Genomic DNA, 21,571 nt, shown 5'->3' on the forward strand with positions numbered 1-21,571 from the left:
CTCCCAAGTGGGTCTTCCGGTTGCGTGGTGAAATGCACGAAGTTTTATAGATGAGCTTGCGTAGGCGGTGTCCGATTTACATAAGGCTTAAAGATTGGTCTGAACAGGTGAGCCATTTACATACAGCATGAAGAAGCTGGCTGTCCCAGCCTAATCTTTTATTATGCAAATGGATTCTCTACCTGGCTGGCTCCACGTTGCCTGCTTCTGTACTGTACACGTGGTTGACAAAGATAAAGGAAGAGGGAGCCCCCACGTTGAACATGCCGGGCCCCCAGGTAACCTTTTCCTATTGGCACAGCTGCCGGCATTCACCCGTGCAAGCTTCCAGCTTGCTTTTCTATGTCTGCAGCTCGAATTTTCAGGCTGCTCGTTATTAGAAAAGAAATGATTTGGGGGCTGGTTTTTATTAAAAGGGAAACCTTACTGAGGACTCTCTGACCCTTGCTAACTGCCTAAATAATTTCTTTTTCACTCCTGTATCATTGGGATGAAGAGAGGTGAGTTAACACGTAGAGACATACAGTTAGAAAAAAGTATGTTTTATATATATATATATATATATATATATTTTTTTTTTTTTTTAGACGGAGTCTCACTCTGTCACCCAGGCTGGAGTGCAGTGGCACGATCTCAGCTCACTGCAGCCTCTGCCTCCTGGGTTCCAGCGAATCTCCTGCCTCAGCTTCCCAGGTAGCTGGGATTACAGGTACATGTCACTAAGCCCAGCTAATTTTTGTATTTTTAGTAGACACGGTTTCACCATATTGGCCAGGCTGGTCTCAAACTCCTGATGTCAGGTGATCTGCCTGCCTTGACCTCCCAAAGTGCTAGGATTACGGGTGAGAGCCACCAAGCCAGCCACCTCTCCGCTTATTAAGCAGATTTTTTTTTTTTTTTTTTTGAGACGGAGTCTCAGTCTGTCACCCAGGCTGGAGTGCAGTGGCACCATCTTGGCTCACTGCAAGCTTCGCCTCCCAGGTTCACGCCATTCTCCTGCCTCAGCCTCCCGAGTAGCTGGGACTACAGGCACCCGCCACCACGCCTGGCTAATTTTTTGTATTTTTAGTAGAGATGGGGTTTCACCGTGTTAGCCAGGATGGTGTCGATCTCCTGACCTCGTGATCCTCCCACCTCGGCCTCCCAAAGTGCTGGGATTACAGGCGCGAGCCACCGTGCCCGGCCCAAGTTCTATTGTCTGACAGCAGAGCAGAGTGACTATAATTAACAAGACTGTATGATGTATTTCAAAGTAGTTACAAAAGAGGACTTCAATTGTTCCCAACACATACAAATGATAAGTACTCAAAGTGGTGGATACCTGAGATACCCTGACTTGATCGGTACACATTCTAGGCAAGCAACAAAGTATCACATGTACCCATAAATATGTAAGATTTATGTATCAATAAAAGCAATTAAAAACAGAACAAAAGAAAACGGAAGTAACAAGTTTTGCTGAAGGTGTGGAGAGGATAACCCGTGTATGTTTCTGGTGGGGAATTAGAATGATGCAGCTGCTTTGGAAAAAGTTTGGTGGTTCCTCCAAAAGCTGAACATAGAATTACCATATCACCCAGCAATTCCACTCCTTAGTATATACCCCAAAGAACTGAAGACAGTTATTCAACCCAAAATGTGTCCACTAATATTCATAAGAGCACTATTCACACCAGCCATCTAAACAAAAACAAAAATTCGAAGTCCTCTCCCGCCCCCCTCAAAACCATCTGAATGGACTTCCTTTTTGGCTAGGGCACTCTAAATTTAACTGGAAAGACTAGTTCAGGCTATAGTGGGAAGTGGGGGGTCTGACATGTGTCGTTATGCCCTCCTCCCTTTTGGAGTTGAGGAAAAGCTGACCAGCATTTAACATCAACACAGACCTGAAGCTTAATAAGAAACATTTACCATCTATTCTCTCTGAAGCCTGATACCTGAAGAGTTCATCTGGATGATACAACTTCAGCCTTTACAGCCCCTTATCGTATTCCAGACATTCTTTTCTATGGATAATAACTCCTTCAACCAACTGCCAATCAGAAAAGCTTAAATCTACCTATAATCTGGAAGCACCCGCCCCACATCTCCACTTCAAATTGTCCTGCATTTCTGGACTGAACCAATGTGTAGCTTAAACATATTTGATTGATGTCTCATGTCCCCCTAAAATGTAGAAAACCAAGCTGTGGGGCCAGGCGTGGTGTCTCACGCCTGTAATCCCAGCACTTTGGGAGGCCGAGGCAGGCGGATCACGAGGTCAGGACATCAAGACCATCCTGGTTAACATGGTGAAACCCTGTCTCTACTGAAAACACACAAAATAATTAGCCAGGCGTGGTGGCGGGCGCCTGTAGTCCCAGCTACTTGGGAGGCTGAGGCAGGAGAATCGCTTGAACCCGGGAGGTGGAGTCTACAGTGAGCCAAGATCGCACCACTGCACTCCAGCCTGGTTGACAGAGCGAGACTCTGTCTCCAACAGAAAACAACAAGAACAACAACAACAAGCTATGCCATGACTACCTTGTGATATAGAAGTTAAAAAGGAATTATTTAGGCAGAGAGTGTGGGTAAGGAAGTCCTGGGTAAGTCTTTCCTTTTAATGAAAATCAGCCCCTATATCATTTTTTTTTTTTCTAACAAAGAGCAGCCTGTAAAATCGAGCTGCAGACATAGGCAAGCAAGCTGGAAGCCTGCACAGATGAATGCTGGCAGCTGTGCCAGTAGGAAAAGGCCACCTGGGACTAGGCATGTTGAAAATGGCGGCTCCATCTTCCCATCTCTTTGCCAACCACGTATACAGTAAGGAGCTGGCAAAGACTCCATTTGCATAATAAGATTAGGGTGGGGCAGCCAGCTTCCCTGCACCTTATGTAAACGTCACACCTGGTCCAACCAATCTTTGGGCCCTACGTAAATTAGACACTGCCTCCTCAAGCCTGTCTATAAAATTCGGTGCCCTCTGGCATGGGTGGGAAGTCCCATTTGGGCATTCCTTTCTCTCACAAGAGAGAGAGTTGTTCTCCTTTCTCTTTCTTTTGCCTATTAAACCTCCACTCATAAACTCACTCCTGGTGTGTGTCCGTGTCCTTAATTTTCTTGGCATGAGACAATGAACCTTGGGTATTACCCCAGACAACAACACCACTTCACTTGGGCATATGTTCTCAGGGGCTCCTGAGGGCTGTGTCACGGGCCATGGTCAGTCATACATTCATATTTAGCTCACAATAAATCTCTTCAAATATTTTACAGAGTTTTGACTCTTCATGTCAACAGCCAAAAGGTGGAAACAACCCAAATGTCCATCAATGGATGGATGGATAAAAAAAAAAAAAGCGATGTATTCATACAATAGAATAGTATTCAACCTTGAAAAAGAATGAAATATTGATAAATGCTACGGCATGCATGAACCTCAAAACCATTATGCTAGGTGAAAGGAGCTAGACTAGATGGTCACATATTGTATGATTCCATTTATGTGAGATATCCTGATTAGGAAAATCCATGGAAACAGAAAGCAGATTAGTGGCTGCCAGGGGTTGGAGGAAGGGAAGAATGAGGAGTGGTTGCTTACCATGTGCAGTGTTCGTTCACTTTTGGGCTGATGCAAGCGTTTTAGAAATAGAGGTGATGGTTGTATAAATTTCTGAATATAGTAGATTGTACTGAAACACACACTTTTAAAATTTTTTCTTATTTTATTTTTAATTTTAATTTTTTTGTTTGAGATGGAGTGGCACTCTGTCTCACGTAGGCTGGAGTGCAGTGGTGCAAACTTGGCTCACTGCAACCTCTGCCTCCCAAGCTCAAGTGATTCTCCTGCCTCAGCCTCTTGAGTAGCTAGGATTACAGGTGTGCGCCACCATGCCTGTCTAATTTTTGTATTTTCAGTAGAGATGGGATTTCACTATGTTGGCCAGGCTGGATTTGAACTCCTGACCTCAAGTGATCCACCCATTTCAGCCTCCCAAAGTGCTAGGATTACAGGTGTGAGCGCCTGGCATTACAGGCACGCCCCACGTGAAACAGACACTTTAAAGTGGTGAACTTGATGTTATGTGAATTTTATCTTAATAAAATTAATGCTATATGCATTTTCATGCTTTAAAAATTATTATGCAGGCCGGGTGTGGTGGCTCACGCCTGTAATCCCAGCACTTTGGGAAGCCGAGGCAAGTGGATTACGCACAAGGTCAGGAGATCGAGAGACCATCCTGGCTAACACGGTGCAACCCCGTCTCTACTAAAAATACAAAAAATTAGCTGGGCGTGGTGGCGGGCACCTGTAGTCCCAGCTACTCGGGAGGCTGAGACAGGAGAATGCTGTCAACCCAGGAGGCGGAGCTTGCAGTGAGCCGAGATCACGCCACTGCACTCCAGCCTGGGCGACAGAGTGAGACTCTGTCTCAAAAAAACAAAACAAAACAAAACAAACACACAAAAACAAACAAGAAAGAAATCATACTTAGAGATCAAATGATATTAATTTATAGTATTCCAAATTAAATAAATTGTTCTCTTTTGAAGTGATTTCTATTTTGTTATTTTAAATTCTTCATCATAATTATTTACTGCTGATAATTCATATTACAATGAAAACGCATGTTATTTATGCATTTCTTTTTCCTTTCCTTTCCTTCTTTCTATTCTTCCTTCTTCCTCTACTCCTCTCCTCCTCCTCCTGTGCTCCTCCTCCTCTCCTCCTCTCCTCCGCTCTTTCTCGTCTCCTCCTCCTCTCCTCCTCCTCCTCTTGTCCACCACCTCCTCCTCTCCTCCTCCTCTTCTGCTCCTCTTCCTCCTCTCCTCCTCCTCTCATACGCCTCCTCCTCTCCTCCTCTCCTCGTCCTCTCCTCCTCCTCTCCACCTCCTCCTCTCCTCCTCTCCTCCTTGTCTCCTCCTCTTTTCCTCTCCTCGTCCTCTCCTCCTCCTCTCCGCCTTCTCCTCTCCTCATCTCCTCCTCCTCTCCGCCTTCTCCTCTCCTCATCTCCTCCTCCTCTCCTCCTTCCCTCCTCCTCCTCTCCTCCTCCTCTCCTCCTCCTCTCACCCTCCTCCTCTTCTCCTCCCCTTCTACTCCTCTCCTCCTCCTCCTTATCCCCTCCTCCTCCTCTTGTCCACCTCCTCTTCATCTCCTCCTCCTCTCCTCCTTCTTTTCTGCTCCTCTTCCTCCTCTCCTCCTCCTCTCCTCCTCCTCTCCTACTTCTCCTCCTCTCCTGCTCTCCTTGTCCTCTCCTCCTCTTCTCCTCATCTCCTCCTCTTCTCCTCCTTCTCTCCTCCTCCTCTCACCCTCCTCCTCTCCTCCTCCTTCTCCTCCTCTCCTCCTCCTTCTCCTCTCCTCCTCCTCAGCTCCTCCTCCTCTCCTCCTCCTCAGCTCCTCCTCCTCTCCTCCTCCTCTCCTCCTCCTCAGCTCCTCCTCCTCTCCTCCTCCTTCTCCTCCTCTCCTCCTCCTTCTCCTCCTCTCCTCCTCCTTCTCCTCCTCTCCTTCTCCTCCTCTCCTCCTCCTCATTCTCCTCTCCTCCTCCTCCTCAGCTCCTTCTCCTGTCCTCCTCCTCCTGTCCTCCTCCTTCTCCTCCTCTCCTTCTCTTCCTCATCCTCCACCTACTCCTCTCCTCCTCCACCTGTCCTCCTCCTCCTCTCCTCTTCCTCTCCTCATCCTCCTCATCTCCTCCTCCTCCACTCCTCCTCCTCTCCTCCCCCTCCTCCTCTCCTCCCCCTCCTCCTCCTCTCCTCCTCCTCTCCACCTCCTCTCCTCCTCTTCCTCTCCTCTTTCTCCTCTCTTCCTCCTCCTCTCCTCCTCCTCTCCTCCTCCTCTCCTCCTCCTCCTCTCCACCTCCTCTCCTCCTCTTCCTCTCCTCTTTCTCCTCTCTTCCTCCTCCTCTCCTCCTCCTCTCCACCTCCTCTCCTCCTCTTCCTCTCCGCTTTCTCCTCTCTTCCTCCTCCTCTCCTCTTCCTCATCTCCTTCTCCTCTTCTCCTCCCCCTCTCCTCCTCTCCTTCTCCTCTCTTCCTCCTCACCTCCTCCTCTCCTCCTCCTCCTCTGCTCCTCCTCCTACTCTCCTCCTCCTCCTCTTCTCCTCCTCCTCTCCTCCTCCTCCCCTCCACTTCTCCTCCTCCTCTCCCCCTCCACTCATCCTCTTCTCCTCCTCATCCTCTCCTCCTCCTCCCTGCTCATCCTCCCCTCCTCCTCCCCTCTTCCTCCTCCCCTCCTCCTCCCCTCCTTTTCCTCCTCTCCTCCCCTCCTCCTGCTCCTCTCCACCTCCTCCTCTCCTCCTCTCCCCCTCCTCCTCTCCTCCTCCTCTCCTCCTCTTCTCCTCCTCCTCTTCTCCTCCTCATCTACTCCTCTCCTCCTCCTCCACCTGTCCTCCTCCTCTCCTCTTCCTCTCCTCCTCCTCTTCTCTTCTTCCTCCTCCTCTCCTCCTCCTCCTCTCCTCCTCCTCTCCTGCCCCTCCTCCTCCTCTTCTCCTCCTCCTCTCTTCTTCCTCTCCTCCTCCTCTCTTCCTCCTCTCCTCCTCTCCTCTTCCTCTCCTTCTCCTCTCCTCCTCCTGCTCCTCTCGTCCTCCTCTCCTCCTCCTTCTCTCCTCTTCCTGCTCCTCTCCTCCTCCTCTCCTCCTCCTTCTCTCCTCCTCCTCCTCTCCTCCTCCTCTCCTCCTCCTCTCCTCCTCCTCTCCTCTTCCTCTCCTGCCCCTCCTCCTCCTCTCCTCCCCCTCCTCCTCTCCTCCCCCTCCTCCTCTCCTCCCCTTCCTCCTCCTCTTCTCCTCCTCCTCTCCTCTTCCTCTCCTCCTCCTCTCTTCCTCCTCTCCTCCTCCTCTTCTTTTCCTCTCCTCCTCCTCTCTTCCTTCTCTCCTCCTCTCCTCTTCCTCTCCTTCTCCTCTCCTCTTCCTGCTCCTCTCGTCCTCCTCTCCTCCTCCTCCCCCTCCCTCCTCCCCCTCTCCTTCTCCCCCTCCTCCTCCTCTCCCCCTCTCCTCCTCCTCTCCTTCTCCTCCTCTCCTCCTCTTGCTCTCCTCCTCTTCCTCTCCTCCTCCTCCACTCCATCTCCTGCTCTCCTCCTTCCCCCTCCTCCTTCTCCTCTCCTCCTCCCCCCTCCTACTCCCATCTCCTCCTCCTCTCCTCCTCCTCTCCTCCCCCTCTCCTCCTCCCCTTCTCCTCCTCCCATCTCCTCCTCCTCTCCTTCTCCTCTCCTCCTCCTCTCCTCTTTTCCTCATCCTCTCCTCCTTCTCCTCTCCTCTGCCTCCTCCTCTCCTCCTCCTTGTCTCCTCCTCCTACCCTCCTCCTTCCCTCTTCCTCCTCTCCTCCTCCTCTCTTCCTCCTTCTCTCCTCCTCCCCCCTCCTCCTCCTCTCCTCCTCCTCTTCTTTTCCTCCTCTCCTCCTTCTTGTCTCCTCCCCGTCCTCTTCTCCTTCCCTCTTCCTCCTCCACTCCTCCTCCTCTCCTCCTTCTCCTCCTCCTCCTCTCCTCCTTCTTCTCTCCTCCTCCTTCTCTCCTCCTCCTCTCCTCCCCATCCTGTCCTCCTCCTCCCGTCCTCTTCCTCTTGTCCTCCTCCTCCCATCCTCTTTCCTCCTCTTCCTCCTCCCCTCCTCTCCTCCTGTCCTCCTCCTCCTGTCCTCCCCCTCCTGCCCTCTTCCTCCTTTTTCTTCCTGTTTATCCTCCTCCTCCTCTTCACCTCCTCCTCCTTCTCTTCTTCTTCTTCCTCCTCCTCCTCTTCATCTTCTCTTTTTTGAGATGGGGTCTTGCCCTGTGAACCAGGCTGGAGTACAGTGATGCAATCATAGTTCACTGCAGACTCAACCTCCTGGGCTCAAGCGATCCTTTCACCTCAGCCTCCCAACTAGCTTGGACCACAGTTGTGCCATCACATCTGTCTAATTTAAAAGATTTTTTTTTTTGTAGAGATTGAGTATTGCCATCTTATCCAGACTGGTATGTATTTCTTTTTAATCTCTTATTTTAGTTTGTTGATGAGAGTAACACTGATATACAGGTGTGGTCACTTGGCTCTGGTGGGACTGGGAAAGGGAGGAGACAGAAAACATGCAGAGCTGGAGTCTGGGGCAGACCCAGGGACCTACCTGTGCCTGCAGGATAACTGAAGTTCAACAGCCCATTGGAAAGGTTCTTGCTCAGGCCTCTGAGGACATCCTCTAGGCCATCCAGCAGGTGACTGGCCACACAGTGCTGCTGTAAGTGGGGCAGGGTCTCCAGGTCCCCAGGGGCCTCCAGCAGCTCATCCAGCGCCTGTAAGATGCTCTGGAGGGATGTGGACACAGACCTAGTGAGCCATGGGCCAGAGGGCCCGCATGAAGACTCCAACCGCTCAGCCCCAGGGAACAGATCCTAGAGACTGTCTATCTGGGGGATGAAGATGGCATTGGCGGCTGGGCGCGGTGGCTCACGCCTCTAATTCCAGCACTTTGGGAGGCCGATGCGGGTGGGTCACAAGGTCAGGAGATCGAGACCATCCTGGCCAACATGGGGAAACCCTGTCTCTACTAAAAATACAAAAATTAGCCGGGCGTGGTGGCGTGTGCCTGTAATCCTAGCTACTCAGGGAGCAGAGGGAGGAGAATCGCTTGAACCCGAGAGGCAGAGATTGCAGTGAGCTGAGATCGGGCCACTAAACTCTGGACTGGCGACAGAGTGAGACTCCGTCTAAAAAAAAAAAAAAAATGACATTGGATGGGATTCCCTAGGTGATCCTTGACTCTGGTTATGGCCCCTCAGAGGCCAACACTTCTGTGCAATATCAATGCTGACCTAAACCCAAAGTCCAGGGAAAGCAAGAGGAAAGATATTAAGTGCACTTGGGTGTCCAGTAGCTTCCACCAGCCCTGAAAGATGCTGGGAGTCAGACCAGCACCCACTGCATTGGGTCCTGTCCCCTCCCAGACCCAAACTGCCCCAGGCCTCTGTGGGATGCAGCCACCTTCCTGCCCCGCCCCCTTGCCCTGGGTCCTGTCCTTACCTGGATGATGTTATTGGCCAAGCCTGGCTTGTAGTCTCTGCCCAGTTCCTGGACTTTGTCAAAGAATCGGGAAAGCGTCTGCAGAGAGAGGAGATGTGGGGGTCGGAGAGCCTGGACGGTGGGTGGGAAGTTTAGAACAAGGAGACGGATGCAGTGCTGTGTGGATGGAGTTCCTGCCACCTCGTCCCTGTGGGGGTCACTCCCCTGGCTGTGGACTCCAGGGGGCGGGGTCCAGGTGGAGAAAGTCATATCTGTAGGGAACAAGACAAGCGGCTCATTAGGCGGGAGCGTGTCAGTGTGGGTGTTGGGAGTTGGGGAGCTTCTAGGGCCAGGTCATACCTTCACAGACAGTGTCCTTTTGGTTATTCCGGATTCCGTGTCTGGGCTTCCAGCCTGGGCGGCAGCGGCAGCTGTATGAACCCACGGTGTTGAAGCAGACGGTGGAGCTGTCACACTGATGCTGCCCGGAGCTGCACTCGTCCACATCTGAGGACAGGAAGAAGGGGGTCAGGCCCTGTCCCAGCCTGGAGAGGGTCCTGTCTCCTGTCTGTGCCCCCAGCTCGTTCCTCCCGGCATTAGTGCCCCCCTTGGAGAGGTGGACACTGGGTTATGTAAGCGTGGAGAGGCCTGGGCACAGCAGGTGGGCCCCGTGCAGATGAGCAGGTTATGAATATGGTGAAACGCCTTCCTCCCAGTGAGTCATCAGCTGTTGCCTGGGGTCCCCCTGAGCCTCCCCCCTCAGTACCCCAGCTCCTTCCGGAGGACCCCTGCTCTTTTCTCATCTAGCCTCAGAAGAATGAACGCCTGGCACAGCCGGGTGCCTCCAGCGCTCATTCTGCTTGGTTTGTGTGGGCGCCGTTGAACATGTGATCAGATGTTTGTGGGTCTCTGGGAACGTGGGATCTGAGCTCTCGACCTTCACAGACGGTATTGTTTGGTCCATTGGGGGACCCCGGAATCAGTTGCCAGCCCGGGCGGCAGCGGCACTGATAGCTGCCCACGTTGTTGAGGCAGTGGGTGGAGCTGTGGCACGGGTTTTGTCCGGAGGTGCATTCATTCACATCTGAGGACAAAGCCAGAGGGTCAAACCCTGTCCCTGACCAGCCCGGGACTGCCCTCCACTCACTGCACCCACTCCGCTATCTTTTCATTGCCTCAGACAGAAGACTATTATTGCACGTGCCACCACTTGGTGACCTTCAACTTCACCTTCAAAGCATCTTATGATGGTCTTCCTACCAGATGGGCACAGCAGGGACCATGGTCCCCAGTTTATAGGAGGTGAAACCAAAAGAGAAACTGAGTCATGGGAGCTGGACTTTCTGACTAAAATCTCTCTCATGCTCCCTCCCTCACTATGGTGGAGGTTCCCCTTCTTAGAACTGGAAGTGACACCTTCTTCCACTCGCACGTGACAGATGAGGAAGGGGTGAGGTCTGGGGGCCCACAAGGGCACTCCAAGCCCTGAAGGCCCTGCCGCCTCCCTGCCGTGTGGCGAGACCTTCCTGGGAGGTGAATCCTTAGGCAGGGGCTTAGCAGGTCTTTGACCTTGTGGGAACCTGTGGATCTTCTCCCTCCTCCTCGGCTGCTTTGCAGGACCTGACTCAGCTCCATCCCCAGCTCCCATCCAGCCTCACAGCGTCTTCCTGGGGCCTCTACCTGTGCAGAGCTTCGGGTCCTCAGGTTTGAGCTTGAAGCCAGGCAGGCACTGGCACGAGTAGCTGCCGAGGGTGTTGACGCAGGTGCCGTAGCTTTTACAGAGCCTTGGGTTCTGCTGACATTCGTCCACATCTGCAAGAGGAAGGAGAGGGTGAAGGATGCCCGTACCTGTGAGCAGCTTTCGGGGCTGAGGGTCCGCCATGTTTCCTGGCATGGAAGCATCTGGAAGGCACCATTGTCTGCTCCCTTTTCTTTTCTTTCTTTCTTTTTTTTTTTGAGACAGAGTCTTGCTCTGTCGCCCAGGCTGGAGTGCAATTGCCTGATCTCAACTCACTGCAACCTCCGCCTCCCGGGTTCACGCCATTCTCCTGCCTCAGCCTCCCGAATAGGTGGGACTACAGGCGCCCGCCACCATGCCCGGCTAATTTTTTGTATTTTTAGTATTAGACGGGGTTTCACCGTGTTAGCCAGGATGGTCTTGATCTCCTGACCTCGTGATCAGCCCACCTCGGCCTCCCAAAGTGCTGGGATTGCAGGCATGAGCCACCACGCCTGGCCATCTCCTCCCTTTTCTAATCCACACAGAGGTGTCCCATGGTGAGCATGGTGGCCCAGGCCTTCTGTTGTTCAGATGTGGCTGGAAGCATCTGAGTCCTCCCCATCTCCCCTGCCTCCCTGGGCAGCTCCCAGCTGGGGCAGGGATGTCCCAGCCACCTGTGTCCCAGCCTGAGGATTCAGGACAAAGGTCAGGGTGGGATTTTCTTGGGACCAAGTGCAGGGGGCATGCTGCTTGCCCAGGTAGGACCTGTCTTGGTTCCCAGTGGCAGTCCTGGGCCAAAGGACAGAGCCTTCCTGTGAATTAGAAAAAGGCCTCTCCTCTTCAAGTAGTCACAGTCATATTTGAGGAATGGCGAGTAGGCAGGTTTTCAGCTTCTGCTCACCCTCTTGGCTGGGCATCCATATGCAGTCAGCAGCCTATGCAACTGTACATGGTGGTCATGGGTCCTTCTCAGTGAGAACCCTCTGGTTTAGTCCATTTTGTGTTGCAAGAAAAGAAGTTTATTTGGCTCATGGTTCTGCAGGCTGTGTAAGATGCATGGCTCCAGCATCTGCTTCTGGTGGGCTTGATTTCCCCAGGACAGCTGCTCACTGGCTGAGTTATCAGAATCCCGGTGGCCCTAGCAGGATGGTGCTCTCCCATCCACACTAGCTCTGAGAGCCCAGCTCCAGGCACATGGACCAAGACTGGCCCCTGAGCCAGTCCCCAGGGGAGCATGAGTCTGGTGCTGCATAGGCCAGGGCTGCCTGGACAGTGGGTCCCAGGCCAGGGTGGACAGTGGGGACCGACATACAGCTGGGTTGCCCCAGGGCTGTGAAGGTGCCTTTTTTTGATCCTCAGGAAGGTGTCTTGGAAATGGCAGGATGTAGTGAGAATCCATAGCTGAGAAAGACTGGCCCTGGGTGAAGGTTTAGTGGCTGGAGAGGGGCACAGATGCTGATGGGCAAAGATGGAGGTGTATCTGTCATCTCATCTCTTGGCATTCCACCAGGGACACAGACCTATTTCTGAATGGTTCCACTCCCATGGGATCTGGGTTGACCTCCTGGGAGAGGATCAGGCTTGGAGCAATGGCCCTGATGTTAACCTCTCTTGCCATTGGGTCCACACTAGTGCCTCTTCCATTCACTCAACTCTCCAAGTATGTTTGGGGAGTCCATGTCACTGTGCCCACCGTTAGCCACAACATCCTCCAGTGCACTCAGGTGGACCAAAACTATCAGGAAGGGTCAGGGCAGTCTCGCTCAGTGAAAGGGACAGAGACTGAGTGGCAGAAAAAGAGGTCAGGGCTCCACGAGGCATCTTCTCCAGGTGGGGTTGTTGGCCAGTGGCAGGTTCGACTGGGGACAGTGGCCCTGCCTTCAAATCTCCCTCCTCCTTCATTTCTGGACAGGGTGCCATGATGAGCTGGGGGATCAGAGAGAGTTCCAGGTGAGCAGAGCTGTGTGGAGACTGTCTCATCCTGGCAGTCACTGATGATAGCAGAGAGAATGGATACTGCGCTGGAATGCACCACGCAGTGAGCTCATCGAATATCCTGAGTGCCAGCCCCCTTTTTGTTTTGTACAAATAAGATACCAGGTCGGACATGGTGGCTCACGCCTGCAATCCCAGCACTTTGGGAGGCTGAGAGGGGCGGATCACTTGAGGCCAGGAGTTCGAGACCAGCCTGGCCAACATGGTGAGACCTCCCCCCCCCCAATCTTTACTAATAAAACAAAACAAAACAAACAAATAAGATGCCAGATGGGCAGGGGGATGTTCTGAGCTTTTGGAAGTGACCCTCTGTGGAGGGTTCTGAACCTTGAGGTTTGGATAGCGACAGGTGACAAGGTGTTCGGGACGGCCCTGTGATGCCTGAAGTAAGTGGGGCAAGGAGCTGAGGGAGTGGCCCCAGGTCTCCTGCCTATGAGGCCTGTGACACCAGGTAGACAAAAAAAACCAAGAATGCTGAGGGGTGAGGGGGATGCAGACAGGGCCCCACGGAGCCCTTCCCTGAGCTGAGGCTTCAAGAGGCAGGTCCTGCTCCGAACTAGCAGGCTGTTCTGTGCGGATGGGGTCCATGAGAGCCCTCTCCCACTTCATTCCTGCTCATCTGTGTCTCTGCCTATCCACCAACTAAGCCTCCTCTTTCAGTGTTGGCCTCTTTTCTTTTCTCTCTTCTCTTCTCTTCTCTCTTTTCTTTTTTTTGGAGACGGAGTCTTGCTCTGTTGCCCAGGCTGGAGTGCAGTGGTGCCATCTCGGCTTACTGCAAGCTCCGCCTCCCAGGTTCACGCCATTCTCCTGCCTCAGTCTCTGATTAGCTGGGACTACAGGCACCCGCCACCACGCCCAGCTAATTTTTTTGTATTTGTAGTAGAGACGGGGTTTCACCATGTTAGCCAGGATGGTCTCGATCTCCTGACCTTGTGATCCACCCACCTCGGCCTCCCAAAGTGCTGGGATTACAGGCATGAGCCACTGCGCCCGGCCAGTGCTGGCCTGTTTCTAACATGGCAACACACCTCCTCAATAATTACAACCACCACCTGTGCATGCGGTGATACAGTTTGGATATTTGTCCCCTCCAAATCTCACATTGAAATGTGATCCCCAGTGTTGGAGATGGAGCCTCGTGGGAGGTGTTTGTGTCCTGAGTGCAGATCCCTCGTGAACATCTCGGTGCTGTCCTTGGGTCATGAGTGAGTTCTCACCTTGTTAGTTCCCATAAAAACTGCTTGTTGGAAAAAGCCTGGTATCTCCTCCCTTCTCTCTTGCTGCCTTCCTCTTGCCATGGGATGCCAGCTTCCCCTTTCCCTTCTGCCAAGAGTGGAAGCTCCCTAAGGCCCTCACCAGAAGCAGATGCTGGAGCCATGTGTCTTATATGGCCTGCAGAACCATGAGCAAAATCAGCTTCTTTTCTTTATACATGATCCAGCCTCATGTATTCCTTTATAGCAACACAACATGGACTAAAACAGAGGCTCTCACTGAGAAGGACCCATGACCACCACGTACAGTTGTGTAGGTTGCTGACTACATATGGATGCCCAGCCAAGGGGGTGAGCAGAGGCTGAAAACCTCTCCATTCCCCAAATGGGGCTGTGTCTACCTGGAGAGGAGAGGCTTTTCTGTTTCTCTTTTTCTTTTTGTTTCTTTCTTTTCTTTTCTTTTTCTTTTTTTTTTTTTTTTTGAGACAGAGTCTTGCTCTGTCACCCAGGCTGGAGTGCAATAGTGAGATCCTGGCTCTCTGCAACCTCTGCCTCTGGGTTCAGGTGATTCTCCTGCCTCAGCCTCCTGAGTAGCTGGGATTACAGGTGCCCACCACTATGCCTGGCTAACTTTTGTATTTTTTAGTAGAGATGGGGTTTCACTATGTTTGTCAGGCTGGTCTTGAACTCCTGACCTCAGGTGATCCACCCGCCTCAGCCTCCCAAAGTGCTGGGATTACAGGCGTGAGCCACTGTGCCTGGCCAGGAGAGTCCTTTTTCTAATTCACAGGAAGGCTCTGTCCTTTGGTCAAGATATGTGCATGCAATGTAGCATCTGTTCACAGGGGACCCCTGTGAACCAGCCCCCCTGCTGGGCTCTATGCAGCTGCGTGCTCTCAGAACGTACACCTCTGCTCTGTCCTCACTTTCCTCCCACCAGGGAGGCTCTACTGACTGCAGGGAGGACAGGAGGGACAGGGCTGGGAACAGGAGCACTGCCACTTTTCTCTTTACAGCAGGGCAGGTCTGCTGAACCCCCTTAATGTCCCCTGGGACCCTTGGCTCAGCCTCAGCTTCTTCATTTCCTGCCTTTGCTCACCTTCCCTTCCCACTCTGTGTACTCTGTGTTAATCTCCCTTCTCTGTCCACCTGCTACTGGTTCCCATCTGGCCTTGCAGATGTCTGAAGCTCCCTCCCGCACCCAACTAGTTCCCACTGGAAAGAAGGCAAAGCAGAGTGATGTATGGGGGCCTGGCTTCTCCTGGGCTGGAGCTGCAGTGTGGAATAAGACCATGGCAAGGGATGAAGCAGGCTGTGTCGAAATAGATTTCTTCTGAGTGCCAGCCAGGAGTGTGGCCCCACAGGAGCCCAGCTTGTCTGAACAACTCCTAAAAGGCATCCATTGCTTATTTATTTATTTATTTATTTATTTATTTATTTATTTATTTTAGATGGAGTCTTGCACTGTCACCAGGGTGGAGCGCAGTGGCACGATCTCCGCTCACTGAAACCTCCGACTCCCGGGTTCAAGTGATTCTCCTGCCTCAGCCTCCTGAGTAGCTGGGATTACAGGCACCCACCACTGCACCCGGCTAATTTTCGTACTTTTAGTAGCGACAGGGTTTCACCACGTTGGCCAGGATAGTCTCGATCTCCTGACCCTGTGATCCATCCGCCTTGGCCTCCCAAAGTGCTGGGATTTACAGGCATGACCCACCGCGCCAGGTTAATTTTCATATTTTTAGTAGAGACAGGGTTTCACCATGTTGGCCAGGATAGTCTCGATCTCCTGACTCCGTGATCCATCCGCCTCGGCCTCCCAAAGTGCTGGGATTACAGTGCATAATAACGTTTAAAGAATGAAGATGCCTGTAGCACCTGCTGTGTGCTGGGCTCTGTTAGAAGCACCTATTCTTTCCTTGGTCCTCCTAGAAGGCATACGAGTAGGCACCATTATTATCATCCTCCTTTTATAGATGGGTAAACCAAGGCTCTAAGAGCAGTAGTGATGTTGGTAATATCATTTAGGTAACAGGTGGCAAAGCCAGGATTTGGGCCCAGGTAGCTGTTCCCAGAGTTTTCCCTTGGCCTTCACACCACGCTGCCTCTCTGGGCTGGCGAAACAGGTACATGCACACCTGTCTCATCTCAGACTCCAGGAACTGAACCTATACTTGGGTACCTGCTCCCTGGATGCTGCAGAAACAGCTCTGGTGACCCCAAACCTCATGGACAGTGGTGATGGAGGATGTGGGGTGGTTCTTACCTTGACACGTGTTCTCGCTCTCATTCTTGAATGTTTTTGCCCCAGAAACAGGCTCATATCCTGGGCTGCACACGCAGTCGTAGCTCCCCTCTGTGTTCCAGCAGTCCGAGAATCTTCCGCATGACACTTTCGACGGTGTTGCACACTCGTTGATGTCTGGAACACAACAGGACAGGGGGTCATCTCCCAAAGATGTGAGTTCCGTCAGGGCAGAGACCCCCGTCCTGACTCCCCAACATGGGGCCTGCTGCTTAGTATCTTTCGGAAAGGATCTCAAGTTGCACTGCACAGGCTGTGCTGCAGCTGGAGCAGGCCATTCCTGAAGACCACACTTGATCTCAGTTATCTGGCTGGCATCCTAGATTTGGACACAGTGGACAGTGCTGAGGTGGGGGATGGACAGGAAGTGCCATATCCCCATCCCCAGTCTTTTTGTAGAAATTTAAACCCCATGGCAGCCAGGTGCAGTGGCTCATACCTGTAATCCCAGCACTTTGGGAGGCCGAGGCCGGCAGATCACTTGAGGTCAGGAGTTCGAGACCAGCCTGCCAACATGGCAAAACCCCATCTCTACTAAAAATACAAAAACTAGCCGGGCATGGTGGTGCATGCCTGTAATCCCAGCTACTCGGGAGGCTGAGGCAGAAGAATCGCTTGAACCTGGGAGGTGGAGGTTGCGGTGAGCCGAGATCGCGCCACTGCACTCCTCAGCCTGGGCAACACAGTGAGACTCCATCTCAAAAAAAAAAAAAAAGAAAAAGAAGGGAGAAAAAAAACCTACGGCCAGAATGTACCCCCTTCCCAGTCTTAACGGTAAACTGAGGCACAGACTCCAGATTCCTGAGCATGCAGCTTCTCTCTCTCCAGGAAGCCATGCCTATTCACTTCTTACTTCTCCCCCTTCATATTTTTTCCTTTTTCCTCCATTCCTTCCTTCCTTCCTTCCTTCCTTCCTTCCTTCCTTCTTTCCTCCCTCCCTCCCTCCTTTCCTTTTCTCTTTCTTTCCCTCCCTCCCTCTCTTTTTCTTTTCTTCTCTTTTCTTTCTCTCCTTCTCTCTTTCTGTCTTTTTTTTTTTTTTTTTTGAGATGGATGGGGTCTTGCTCTTGTCTCCCAGACTGGAGTGCAATGGTGTGATCTCGGATCACCGCAACCTCCATCTCCCAGGTTCAAGCGATTCTCCTGCCTCAGCCTCCTGAGTAGCTGGGATTACAGGGGACCATCACCACACCTGGCTAATTTTTTGTGTTTTTAGTATAGAGATGGGGTTTCACCGTGTTGGCCAGGCTGGTCTCGAACTCCTGACCTCAGGTAATCCACCCACCTTGGCCTCCCAAAGTGCTGGGATTACAGGCATGAGCCACCACACCTGGCCTCTTTCTTTGTTTCTTTCTTTTTCCTGAGACAGGATCTCACTCTGTTGCCCAGGCTAGAGTGCAATGGTGCAATCATAGCTCACTGCAACCTCAAACTCCTGGGCTCAAACAATCCTCCCGCCTCAGTCTTCTGAGTAGTTGGGACTCCAGGTGTGTGCCACCATGCGCGGCTATTTTGTGTATTTTTTGTAGAGACAGGGTCTCACCATATTGCCCAGGCTGGTCTTGAATTTCTGGCCTCAAATGATCCATCCGCCTCTGCCTCCCAAAGTGCTGGGAGCCACCACACCTGCCCTCTTTCTCTTTTCTCTGGCCATGATGATAGTCTGGAAGGTAAAAGGCTGTGGCCCCTCACAACAACCTCTGTCCCCCACTGGCTGGGCAATGCCTCATAATCGCGGATGTCCCCTGCGCTGCCCTCAAGCCTCTGTACCATCACAAGTCTCCGTGGGGGTGGTGATGATCTCAGAAAAAGAGCTGAACCCTGGATTGCAGCGACAGGCGGTGGCATTGACACACGAGGAGTTCTGAGGGCACCACCGGGCACAGCCTGCAAGAGCAGGGAGCATGGTCAGAAGGTGAGGGGCAAGGGGATCCACAAAAAGGGGGCACTGGGGGAGATGGGGCAGGGCGCTGAGTTTCCCGTGCACAAGCCCTCTCTTTCCCTGGGCTGAAGGGGGCTGGGCGGGGGTCCAGGGCCCTCCCCTGGCTCTGGCTGTGGACTGTGCTTTCTGCTTCCCAGCAGACTCACCCCTGGAGTCCTGGGTTTCAGCTCCCGGCAGAGTCAGCCAGACACAGAATGCTGCAACAGAGAAAGGAAAGGGGGTCAGAGGGGATCCCAGGGTGGGAAAGGAGGCATAAGGGTGATGCATTTTGGGGGAGGAGGATGCTGACCCCTCTCAGGCTCAGATCCTGACGGTCGTTCAGAGTGAGCAGATGTCATGTCCCACTTAGATGCTCAAAGCCAAAGAGTCTGTCACCCTGTCCTCATGGGGGTGGGTTTTGTTTTGTTTTGTTTGACACAGGGTCTCTCTGGGTCACCCAGGCTGGGGTGCAGTGATGCGATTATAGCTCACTGCAGCCTCCAATTCCTAGGCTCAAGCGATCCCCCTGCCTCACCCTCCCGAGTAGCTGGGACCACAGGTGTACCGCCATATTTTAAATTTTCTTTCTTTCTTTCTTTTTGAGACAGGGTCTTGCTCTGTCGCCCAGGCTGAAGTGCAATGGTGCGATCTCGGCTAATTGCAATCTCTACCTCCTGGGTTCAAGCAATTCTCCTGCCTCAACCTCCCAAATAGCTGGGACTACAGGCACCCACCACGGTGCCTGGCTAATTTTTTGTATTTTTAGTGAGATGGGGTTTCACCATATTGGCCAGGCTGGTCTCGAACTCCTGACCTCAGGTGATCTGCCTGCCTTGGCCTCCCAAAGTGCTAGGATTACAGGTGTGAGCCACGGCTCCCAGCTCAAAAATTTTAAAATGATTTATTTATTTTTATTATTTATTTTTTTTTGAGATGGAGTCTCCCTTTGTCGCCCAGGCTGGAATGCAGTGGTGCAATCTTGGCTCACTGCAATCTCCACCTCCTGGGCTCAAGCGGTTCTCCTGCCTCAGCCTCTTGAGTGGCTGGGACTACAGGCATGACCCACCGTGCCCAGCTAGTTTTTGTATTTCTTAAGTAGAGATGGGGTTTCACCATGTTGGCCAGGCTGGTCTTGAACTCCTAACCTCAGGTGATCTGCCCGCCTTGGCCTCTCAAAGTGCTGGGATTACAGGCATGAGCCATCACGCCTGGCCAAAAAAATTAAAAATAATTTAAAAAGTTATTTTAGAGACAGAGTCTTGCTCTGTTGCCCAGGCTGATCTTGAACTCCTGGCCTCAAGCAATCCTCCTGCCTCAGCCTCCCTAGCTTGGCTTGGGGGTGGGGTTTAAGGAACTGAGGAGTAGGAAAGGGCCATGAGCCTGGTGGGGGTCTCAGCTCCAGCTGCCGCTCTTCTGACTTGGGGGGTGTCTGGTGTGCTTGAGCATTTACTGCTATCTTCATTTCTTTAGATAAAAATGAAGGCATGGTCAGGCACGGTGGCTCGGGCCTGTAATCCCAGCACTTTGGGAGGCCAAGGTGGGCAGATCATCTGAGGTCGGGAGTTCGAGACCAGCCTGCCCAATACGGTGAAACCCCGTCTCTACTAAAAATACAAAACATTAGCTGGGCGTGGTGGCAGACTCCTGTTACCCAACTACTTGGGAGATTGAGGCAGGAGAATCGCTTGAACCCAGGAGGCGGAGGTTGCAGCAAGCTGAGATCGTGCCACTGCACTCCAGCCTGGGCGACAGAGCAAGGCTCCGTCTCAGGAAAAAAAAAAAAAAAAAAAAAAAAAATGATGGTGCTGGATCCCCCAGGCTCTAAGATGCCCTGGACCCGCATGCTTCCTCAGGGACACAGGTGCACACACACCACAACCGCCGCCAGCCCTGGCGGCCCATCCTGAAACCCAGTGGTGATATTTCACCCCGGGCGCCCCTCCCACAGGAAAACGCTGTGGCCGCCTGTTGGGGTGCATGTGGAGCTGCGGTTCCCAGCGCTCAGGGAGTTCCCCTTTCCAAGGCATGTCCTGGGGGACCCTCCTCAGGTCACCAGGGGCTTTAGAGATGGGGACCTAGGCATCTCCTTGTTGTTCACCAGAGAGAGAGACAAAGAGGCAGAGGTAGAGAGAAAACAGAGATTAGAGAGATAGAGAGACTGAAAGAGAGACAGAAGGAGAGAGACAGAGAGAGAGAAAGAAGGGAGAAGCTGGGGGTACCCTGCAGTGGAGAAGTCCTGGCCTCTATTTTCCCCGCCCCCCGCCCCCCGCCCATGTCTTTCTATGCGCTATATTAAGTCCCAGCACTCACTTTTTGCCCCTTTCCTTCCCCCGTGCCTCTGTTTCCCCTCTTAGGGAGCAGATGCCAAACTGGCTCCAGTAGAAAGCTTGAGGATCCCTCCGGGCAGGGTAACAGGCTCCGAGAGCACCCCGGAGTTCCTGCCGGGGTGTGGGGGTGCCCAAGCACCACCAGCCCCTCTCGCCGTGTGCCCGTGAGTGCCTGCTTGACCATGTGGCTTTCTCCATCGCCGGCCCCACACACACCAGCGGCGCCTCCCGTTTCTCAGACGCATCCAAGGGGTCCCGCTGGAGCTTCCTCGCTACCACCCCCAGCGGGGCCCCAAAGTACTTACCGAGAAAGACGCGGCCTCCCATGGTTCGAGCTGAGCTGCCGGCAGGAGCGGCAGGGGAAAGAGTGAGTGGGACAGGGCTGTCCCGTCTCCACAGGCTGGGCAGCTGTGCAGGCTGTCCCGAGGCCAGGACTTTATAAAGGAGGGCGGACGGACAGCCGCTGGCCCAGGGCCCTCCCCGGAACTGGCGGTGCAGCTGGAAGCCAGCAGGAAAGTACAATAAAAACACAGACCCAGGGGCGCTGCACACACACACACACACACACACACACACACACACACACACGTGTACTCGCTCGGCAAGAATGAAGTGCAACCTGCTTTAAAAATCCCTCTGCTGGAGTTTCCACCATGTGGCTCTGACCAACCCTCTGGCCTCTGTGTGTTCCAGGCTGGCTGCTGTGCAGGGGAAGGTGTGGCAGCTGGGCGGGGCGGTCTCGCCTGGGGCCACTTGGCTCTTCCCTGGGCAGGCACGCAGGGGCCTTGTCAGAAATAGCTCTGGGCTCCCACTTTGGTAGGGCTCGCCCTGTGCCCAGAGCTTTGGCATGCCAGAGTTGGCAGAGCCTGCGTCCCAGCTGGCAGTATCTTCCCCTGCTGTTTTCCAGATTAGGAAACTGAGGCCAGGTAGAGGCTCACGCCTGTGATCCCAGCACTCTGGGAGGGCGAGGCAGGAGGATCGCTTGAGCTCAGGAGTTTGAGACCAGCCTGGGCAACATGGCGAAGCTCGGTTTCTTTCTTTCTTTTTTAATTAATTAATTAATTAATTAATTAAATTTTTTAGACTTTAAGTTCTAGGGTACATGTGCACAACGAGCAGGTTTGATACATAGGCATACATGTGCCATGTTGGCTT

The 21,571-nt window shown here is 52.8% G+C and overlaps 1 protein-coding gene across 3 annotated transcripts in view; it reads right to left on the minus strand.

The window, feature by feature from the left end:
* The window catches only part of LOC100974936 (adhesion G protein-coupled receptor E2), a 42,694-nt gene extending 21,580 nt beyond the window's left edge, over window positions 1-21,114 (minus strand). The window contains exons 1-10 of one of the 3 annotated variants that reach the window (XM_055104361.2): window positions 21,036-21,114; window positions 20,722-20,914; window positions 18,257-18,307; window positions 17,939-18,055; window positions 16,133-16,288; window positions 10,618-10,749; window positions 9,875-10,021; window positions 9,298-9,444; window positions 8,959-9,209; window positions 8,066-8,243 (exon numbers count right to left, since the gene is read on the minus strand). In XM_055104361.2, the coding sequence (XP_054960336.2) occupies window positions 8,066-8,243; window positions 8,959-9,209; window positions 9,298-9,444; window positions 9,875-10,021; window positions 10,618-10,749; window positions 16,133-16,288; window positions 17,939-18,055; window positions 18,257-18,307; window positions 20,722-20,914; window positions 21,036-21,071 (1,408 nt within the window). In that variant the 5' untranslated portion in view covers window positions 21,072-21,114. The other 2 variants (XM_055104362.2, XM_055104363.2) reach the window with 2 other exon arrangements.
* Between the last annotated feature and the right edge of the window lie 457 nt (window positions 21,115-21,571).

The sequence above is a fragment of the Pan paniscus genome, chromosome 20, assembly GCF_029289425.2.
Source record: "Pan paniscus chromosome 20, NHGRI_mPanPan1-v2.0_pri, whole genome shotgun sequence".
Lineage (NCBI taxonomy): Eukaryota > Metazoa > Chordata > Mammalia > Primates > Hominidae > Pan > Pan paniscus.